Source organism: Morone saxatilis, unplaced genomic scaffold (genome assembly GCF_004916995.1).
Source record: "Morone saxatilis isolate NCDOM2014 unplaced genomic scaffold, NCSU_SB_2.0 Contig14, whole genome shotgun sequence".
NCBI lineage: Eukaryota > Metazoa > Chordata > Actinopteri > Moronidae > Morone > Morone saxatilis.
The window spans coordinates 19589757-19598862 of NW_023339696.1; the positions used below are offsets into that span (position 1 = coordinate 19589757).

Here is a 9106-nt window from a genome sequence, read left to right on the forward strand (position 1 = left end):
TCACCGAATGAACTGCCAAAGTGACAAACAAAATGACACAGCTGACATGAGCTGAAGTGACATCTCTTCGGTCTCCTGTGTTGTTCCTGCCAGTGACACAACATCAGCCTGTGTGACTGTAATTCTCCTGATAGGACTGCAGAGACCCCCCTATTCTCCACTAATCAAAATCAGACACATATGTCATACTGACAACAAGAATAGGACAATACTCAACGTTTCAAGAGTGGGAAGCTTTTTTTTTCCTCATGTTTTTTGAGTTTTTTCTTCTTCTTACGGAGCCCAAACAAAAGATGCAGAGACTTTAGTCAATATGCATTTTCTGATTTATTTTTGTAGGAAAATAGGTCTTTTTACATGCAAATCAAATGAATTCATCAAAGAATATGAAAACAAATCTTTGCCGGGGGGATACCAGAATGGCACTCAAAGAAATGTACATTTTACAAAAAGGCATAGAAAAACACACAAACACACAAATGCATGTATTAATTGGGGTTTGTATTGGTAATACCACTGGTTTTATTGTCACGTCCCACATGGGTGACTATAAGAAACATGTAGGGAAACAACAAGGCCTCACTACAGCCTTTCTTCTGAACACAGACATTGTTTTAAATACAGACAGACAGATGCTGAGGGTGGACATTGTGGTATCCCTGATGAATAAACCCACAAAAGACTTCATCTGATACAACCGGTTTTAATTCTCTGTCTGTGTTAGTGTACAGTACAGGGATAAATCACAAAGGAGTAACTGTCCATGTGAGCATTGTTCCAACCCAGTTAACCTAATAAACGATGACACCAAACCTGCTGTAGCTGTGAACAACAGCATCACACCTGCAGTTTTGAAGAATAACTTTCTCAGTTGCTAGTAAAGGATCAAATGGTTTTCAGTTCCAAAGTGTGTCTCCACCTTAAGATGTATCAGTGCTCAAAGCATATTGTCACTGTCAATTGAAACTCAAATTTAGGTGATTTTATGTCATGTATTTTTTTGTTCTTGTTGTTGAATTCCTGCATACTTTCAGTGCTGCTTTTATTAGCATGTTTTATCTGTAAATCCTTAAAGAATCACACAGAATTACTGTAAAACATGAATTAATGGCATTTTTTTTGCTTCAATCACTGAACTCAACCTGCCTACATTTGGAACAGGCATCTTTAATTCCTTTTGCACAAAACTCTTGCTCAGCAAATATGGCAAATACTATTTAATTGTTCATTTAAACCAGTGTGAATATTACTTATATAAAACCTAAGCTATCGAATAACATCAATTACAAATCATTCATTTGATTACTTGATACTCTGGTGCTCATGATTTCAGTAAAAGGAACTGAATGAATTGTGGAGAATCCAACTGATCGAGCAACAAAAGTTTAAACATTTATATTTGTTTAGGCGATCTAAGCAGCTAAGAACTTCTATAAAATTCAGACCAGGCGTCTAATTGAGACCGTTTATTTCTCAAAACATGTATAGCCACACCAGGCTAAGAAAGGGGACCTGCATCTAATTGGGACCCTGCTTTTACTTGACATTTTAGAAAAGACATTTTGAAACCCATGGTTTTCACAAGACAGCGACAATATGCAGAGGGGAGTAAACCCTACAAAAAAGTAGTTGTAAAAGCCATTTCTGTCCAGTGAGCACACTTAGTTTCTACCTTTCTTTCTCAGCCACTCAGTAGACAAAAAAAAACAGGGCCACACAAGAGCATAACTGCACCACAGGGTAATTCTTTTGACCTGGATAGCTGCCCGAATTCCTTACTTTTCCCTGAAAACAGACACGTCTGAGCCATAACCTAGAATAGTTTTGGAGATGTAAGGCCAAGCTTCCAGTCATGCAGACTCTGAGCAGATGGGGTCTTTGAGTACCCCCATGGCACGTCCTCAAAACGCCCCTTCCTCACTCTCTGAAGTGCTCCCTCCTTTGACAGGAAGTCGCCCTCTAGTGGCCCCAGCTGGCTCTAACTGCAAAGCATCACCAGCTGCCTGTTATCCATTTATAATTCAGCTTGTTTCCTTCTCTTCAAAATACAGCAGTTAATACTTTAGTTGAGAAACTTTGCTCACTGGGGGAGAATTTGATGAGGGCTGATTGGCCTTCAAGGGAAGCGACTGACACTAACTGGGAAAATCTAAATCACCTGTGGCTTATTGGCAACAGAGCAGCATGAGTGGAGCCAGTGTCAATCACTGCTCTGGTGAGCGACTGACTGGAGTACTTCTGGAGATTTATGACTGTCTGCTTGCTGGCTGGCTGGCTTGTTGAACAGGCTTGTGGAGCCCGATGGTGAACACACAAATCAGAAAGACTCTTTCTACTTCATAACCCTGTTGTATTGTACACAGTGTCAAGCCTCACAACTTCACGTGGTTGATGGTTTGTTCAGTTAGTTCATTGTTTTCTGGGAAACGTCTTTCAGGTTGAGATTCATTATATTAAGAACATAATCTTCAAGCTCTTCAGATTAGCTCCCTCTCCAATAAATGATTGTTTGGGAAGCTACTGCGGGGCAAAGTTTATAATGGTTTGAATAATTTGGCACTTGTTATGTCCTTTCCCCACAAATGATTCTATTGGTCAGTTTGTGTCCATACAGCTGTTCAGCAGATCTCAGAATAATGTTGAAAAAGGAGCAACACAGTTTATTAAAACACAGCCCAGAGGGTTGCCACATACATTAAATACTGATACTGTAACATACAAGGAAAAGTCTGGCTTTTTTTCTTTACGTCATTAAGTCACTGTAGCCGACATTTTATAAAAATATACTATGTCATATTTCACATTTTTTACAATTGGAAGGCAATTTAAAACACAATAACCATAAATATCCATACAGCTGTTTCATTTTTAAAAGACCTTGCTTTCTTTTACTTTATTTTACAAAAAACATTATTGAAAAAAGAGTGTTTTCATATAAAACACTGGCTCGAAAATAAAAATTGACTCAGTTTTCGAGTTTGCTATTTTAAATCCCATTCCAAAAAGCAATACGTACATACTGTAATACAAAAAAACAAGTGGCTTTTACAAAAGGGTTGGTCTCATGTAGGCATTTTTCCACAACTGGAGTAGCATGGCCACAGTATTCCAAAGCTACAAACAACCAGGCTTCATAGCAGCCTAGCATAAGATCTTGGCACTGACACACAAACAGTGTTTGGTCTCACTATATTATAATAATGGCTTTAAACCTTTTCCATTACAACGTGGTGATATTGCAGCCTTGTGCATCTAACACAGAACGTGTAGGGAAGACTCAACTAACACAAGGCTTGTCAATAGAAAAGGAACACTACATCTGGTTAAGGTGTTGCTGGATGCAGGTAGCATTGGCAACTGGTATCTACTCTCCAATACAGAAAGGCCTGTAGAAGATACCACCAGGGGGCAGTCAACTACAAGGCAGATGGACCACCAGTGGAGTGCGGAGCAGCCTTGCTCAATAGCCATGAAGAGACAGAGAGAGAAACTGAGAAGCTGAAGAGTAAGGTATAAAAACTGGATTGTTTATGCACCTTGTTATAAAGAACATTTTGTCTCAGGAAAGTTGAGATGGATAAAAAGCCACCTGCTGTACTCATTGGTTTCTGAGCAGCAGCCGGTGTAGCACACATGAAAAAAAGAGAACACATGAAACATATACAAACACACTGTCAATTGCAAAGTCACAGCAACATGACACTGTGACGCTGGAGAGAAAGCAGACAGAACATGACTGACAGGACACAGCCTTCAGGAAGGGGATGTTCTCACTGCATCACATCATAAAGTCACTGTTTTAGGCGCCGCCACTGAATTACGTTTCATTTTATTGCATTTATGTTGTAATGACGTGCCGTGGTAACATCATTATAGTACGAAGTCGTAGCTTTAGCTTGCCAAGGCATAGTGATGATACGGCATCCCTTTGCCTTTGTGTTATGATGATACTTCATTTTGATGTCATTGTAATTTGGCCCAAGAATTAGGGTGCCAATGTTATATTGGAGACAGTGTCTTTGCAGAGGAGCAGCCCGAAAATGAGCTAAGCCAAATCTGGGATCAATCTGATTTGCAACAGAACTCATTATCATTCAGTAATTTTCCAAAGTTCAAATCCCTAAGAAAGGATGAACGGGAAGACATCAGAGGTCAAAATCTGCTTTAGGACTTGAGAAGAACGAGACATGTAAACGACAGACTGTAGCCTATTACAGTTTGTGTTTGTGTGATGTTTCAAGCTAGACAGTGATAGCCCAGACAACACAAATCGTCAGCTGCAACATCACGTGTTTTACACACCTTAGTACACAAATACACATCTTCTCCAGCTTGCAGGATTCTTTAAGGCACAGTGGTGTTTAAATATCCAAGGAAGATTGCAGCAGCTCGTCATCCAGTCTCTAATATATACATGGTTTCAATACATGTCACTGTTTTGGGATTAAATCCATACAGAGGGCTTGCCCTCTCCTGATTTGCTGCTGCTGTTGCTGCTGCTGCCTCCTCCACTGCTGCCTCCTTTCCCGTGCTTGAATCTATGCTTGCGCTCTTTCTGAGGCTGAGGCTGAGGCTGTGGCTGCGGTTGGGCCTGGATGATGTTACTTTGGGGCTTGTCGTCCTGGTTGTCACCAAGCTGCTCCTCTGCCCGGTGCTGCTGACTGTAGGCCTGGATGGCCGCCTCCAGCTGCTCATGAGCTTGCTGGATCATGTCTTTGTTCAAAGCCACACGGGCCTCCCCTCCAGTGGGGAAGTTATCCTCATTGCTACCAAATTGCTGCTGCTCCTCTTGAGCAATATTTGCCCGATTCTGCTTGCATGCCATCTTGGCGTTGCTAAGGTCCGTGTAGGGCATCTGCTCTGGCTTTACCACAATGTTGTAGCCAGGTGGAGCCGATGGGGTATTCCACGAAAAGGGGTAACCCACATAATCAGCCGCTCCATCTCCACCTACCCCTCCCTCAGAACCTGCCTCAGGCCCTGGCCCCCCTACTGAACCCTCCACACCCCCGTTGGTGCCCAGCAAGCCCAACTGGTACTCGTCCTCCTGAGGTGGGCAGCGCCGACGCCGAAGAATGTCACAGATGGAGCCAATCCCCAAGTGGAGCATCTCCCAAACATTAAGCGTGAGACAAAGGACAGTGACACCGTACATGATGCGCAGGAAGATGGTCTTCTCTGTAGGCCGGGACACAAAGCAGTCAACACTGTGGGGACAAGGTTTCCCCGAGCACACAAACACGGGCGTCACACGGAACCCATACAGCAAATACTGGCCTGCAAGGAAGCCTGCTTCTAGCACTGTACGAGTCACCAGCTGCAAAACATAGACCCGCATCAGTCCCTCATCTTGGATACGTTTGCGCCCGTCATGCCGGACTTTCGGTCTGGGTGTGGGTTGCAGTGGATCCCGCGGCCTTTTTGGGGGCTCGATTTCTGGCACCTCATAGATCATGGGATCATCCTCCTGGTCCTCCTCGGTCTCCTCGATGCCCCGGTGCTGCCGTGCTCCAAAGCAGATTTTCCTGGGCTTCCTGTGTGTGTAGCCCCCTCCTCCTGTTCTGACTGCAGCAGAACCACCTCCTCCTTTGGCTTCATCTAATCGTGCAATCTTGTTCACAGCATAGCCCATGTACATGAGAGAAGGCATTGCCACCAAGATAATCTGGAAGACCCAGAAGCGGACGTGAGAAAGAGGGGCAAAGGCGTCATAGCAGACATTCTCGCAGCCCGGCTGGCCCGAGTTGCAGACAAACTTGCTCTGTTCGTCGTAGTAGATGGACTCTCCCCCAACGGCAGTGAGAACGATGCGGAAGACGATGAGCACGGTGAGCCACAGCTTCCCCACGAAGGTGGAGTGGTTGTGGATCTCCTCCAGCAGCCGCGTGAGGAAGCTCCAGCTCATGGTGTCGCTGGACAGTGGGGCAGACAGTGTCCCTCTCTCACCTTTTCACAGACTCTGGAGTAAGTAAGGGAGGAAGAAAGAGGGAGATAAGAGGGAGAAAAAGAAAGACACCATTAATGCAAAGTAGTAAGATTCGTGCAGATTTTTCTAGTAAGACTTCAGTCCCTGAGGAAACAGTATTAGTTCTGCAAGTTCAGTGACAAAATGTGAAAAGGGGTGACATAATAATTGCTTTAATTAAAATAAGTGTTCCTCTCTGCGCTCAGGCAATCAATATATCTTTAATTTGATCTGTTGCTTCTTGCAGCACAAACACACACACACTGAATTAGGAGCTCAGTGCCACAGTGAGCCTGCTGTCAAGTTCGGGCTTTTTAGGGAATTAGAAGACCAAACAGGGTGGAAAGAGGATATCGGTATTAAAAAATACCATCAAGCAGCACGGAGAAGGAGGCGAAATAATCCAAATAGGGAATTTGCTATCATCAAATACACACACTTTATTTAACAGCCTATCTCTTTTTGAAGAAATAAATCCTCTTAGCGAGCCTTCTTCTGTGTGAGGTGCAGTTTTCGGGATTGTATTAACTTGACTGGTTTGTTCTGGTTGAGAGGTAAATGGCATTGTGCTGTTCTTATGTGCATGTCTGTATGTGTGTGTGTGTGTCTGGGCACAGTTTAGGAAGAGGGACATGTTGCCTATGTAGGTTAGGTTTGTGCTCCAGGCAGTCAATCCAAACCAGCAGAATCAGCAGGTGGCCGGGCACAAACCGTTGGAGCGGGGAGTCAGACAGCAGACCCACATTAGCTCGGGCAGTGGAGCTGAACCCAAACACTGCTGTCCCTCAGGGCGGCTTTGGGGGATAAGTGTGACACCTCCACAGAACTTTTCCCCTTATGAAGCTGCAATGGTGCAAGGCTTATTGTCAGCTAGACTGAGAGGAAAATCCAACCATGAATACTAGCTTAGTTTGGGGTTTAAAGGGCTTCCAGGGACGATATCCTTACCAAGCAGGTTGAGAGCTTAGTCGGAGGGAGCTGCAGTGAGAGGGAAAATTTCACCGGAGGAGATGAGAAGGAGCTCCCAGCCCTCTGCTTTGTGTCTCCAGTAGGAGCAGAGAGGGCGGGAATGTTGTGAAGGAGGCTTGCGATGAAACATGTGTCATATTGATCACTTTGACCATATAAGGACATGACTGGGACGCAGGAGGTGGATGTCAGGAATTTTTTGTGTGTACATGCACTCTCCAGTACGCATATTACCGACATGCACTAAGAAGGCTGAGCTGCGTTCAATCCTGCAATCAGACCAAGCAGAAAAGTCCATGTGAGAGTGTTAACTGTGAGTGTCTGTGACCGACATGTATGAGTAAGCAGCAAATGGCCAGAGCTGAGTGAAAGGTTGCCACAAGCAAACAGAGTCATAACGGTGTCCTTCCATGATCGGGCTCTGTCTCTCTTTTCCTGCATTACATCATTGTATTTATTTACATAACTAACTGTGCTGCACGGTTTTCCTTCCGATAATAATATCCATATTAACTTACTACAACTTACTGTTCTGCTTTGATTCTGCTCTGATTTAATATCACTCTATTCTGTTGTTTAATGTTTTTTGAAATGTATGTTTTTTTTCTACTGCATTTGTTTTTTCGGTGTTATTTTTATTTAAACTGCAATTTAAGAGGTAATTTATCAGACTTTATGGATTATTTGTAATTTGTCATACAGTATTTTTTGTATTGACATTTTTATATCAAATAAATTGTTATATCTATTCTGGTTTGTTTAATTTGGGAGTAGATTAGGAATTTTGTACATAACAATAACATGAGTAATAAGTGTGTTTGGTTATATATTGCCTGCACTGTTACATTTTCCTCATATAAACATTGCAATCTTTTAACTTTACTGTTTTTAAATTCTACTAATTCTTCTGAATCTACTCTGGCTGTATTCATATTAAAGGCAAACTATAATTCTTAACATATAGTTTTCTGCATGTTCTGTCTATATGTTCCAACTCTAAAACACCATGTTTTCATGTTTTTGAGGCCGCACCACTGGCTTAAATTAAATTTTAGATGTCTTGTGCATACTTACATACTTACTTACACATTTCCTCAAAATTCACAAAACCATTGGATCTTAGAATTTAGAAGCTCTGTGTGTTCGCTAGGCACCGAAGACACTGGAGACCCAGCTGAAAACAGTCCTTAAGGAAATTCAGTGTGTCCTTTGATTAAGCCTTGTATTAACTTTGTAGAGTTCTTAGGTAGATTGTGCACCAGGAACTGTCACACTCCCACCTGACCACAAGGGTCGCTCCAGCCCAGGCGCACGGCTACCTCGGCTTAATACTCCTCTGCTATCTTAGCCACATATAACCTGGCATTTTGCTTTCTCATCCAATTTATGTCTGCAGGAGCTAGTGGGGCAGTTAGGGGTAAGAAGCTGACTCTGTGCATTAAGTTACTGGGGTGAGTCAGCCCCCCGAATTGCACCGTACAGACACAGCAGGCAGGCTTTCTGTCTGTTACTCTGAAATAAACGATGAACAGCAAATTGGTGGAAATCAAGTCCCACGTGAAAACATCAAAAAGCACACCATGTTGCTGAAGTCAGGAAAGGAAATAAATCTCCCTTCAGTGTAATCCCACCGTGATTTTTTATAATAGGACGCTACTAATGAGTGTTGAAAGAGAATAACTTTCAGGATCAATGGCTCTATAGCCATCAGCCCAAAAGGTCACGACTGTGTAATCACAGGTCATCAAACTATCATACTCTCTGATACATCTGAGCCTGTGACATTGCTCATAGCCCTACCAGAACAGTACAAGGTCAAAGGTCAACAAGATCAGTTCCTAAGGGGCGAACTCTCCACATCACGACCTCACGCCCAGAATCAAACAGACACTTAGAGATACAGTTAGCGTCACTAGAGGGATCCCCTCAGTCACTGGCTTTTATTCCTTGGGATCCACAGAGACTCACGTCCAGATATAGCCCATAGACAGACTCACACATGTGCAACAGCCTCAAAAAGCATGCAGAGCAGAGCAACGGTGTCCTTCTACAAAAACGTACCATGATGATGAGGAACACGGCACCAGGGTTAGCTGAGGTGCTCCTTATTCACAGCAGTGACTCATGATGTGGACACAGCGCTCCAGCTGGAGGGGGCCCCCGGGCTTGGGA

The 9106-nt window shown here is 43.4% G+C and overlaps 1 protein-coding gene across 1 annotated transcript in view; it reads right to left on the reverse strand.

The window, feature by feature from the left end:
* Nucleotides 1-3272: 3272 nt before the first annotated feature.
* LOC118323746 (gap junction gamma-1 protein) overlaps nt 3273-9106 on the reverse strand; it is a 10054-nt gene continuing 4220 nt past the window's right edge. Inside the window, exon 2 of the mRNA XM_035655808.1 lies at nt 3273-5959. Coding sequence (XP_035511701.1) covers nt 4445-5905 — 1461 coding nt within the window. The 5' untranslated portion in view covers nt 5906-5959 and the 3' untranslated portion in view covers nt 3273-4444. The remainder of the gene's footprint in view (nt 5960-9106) is intronic.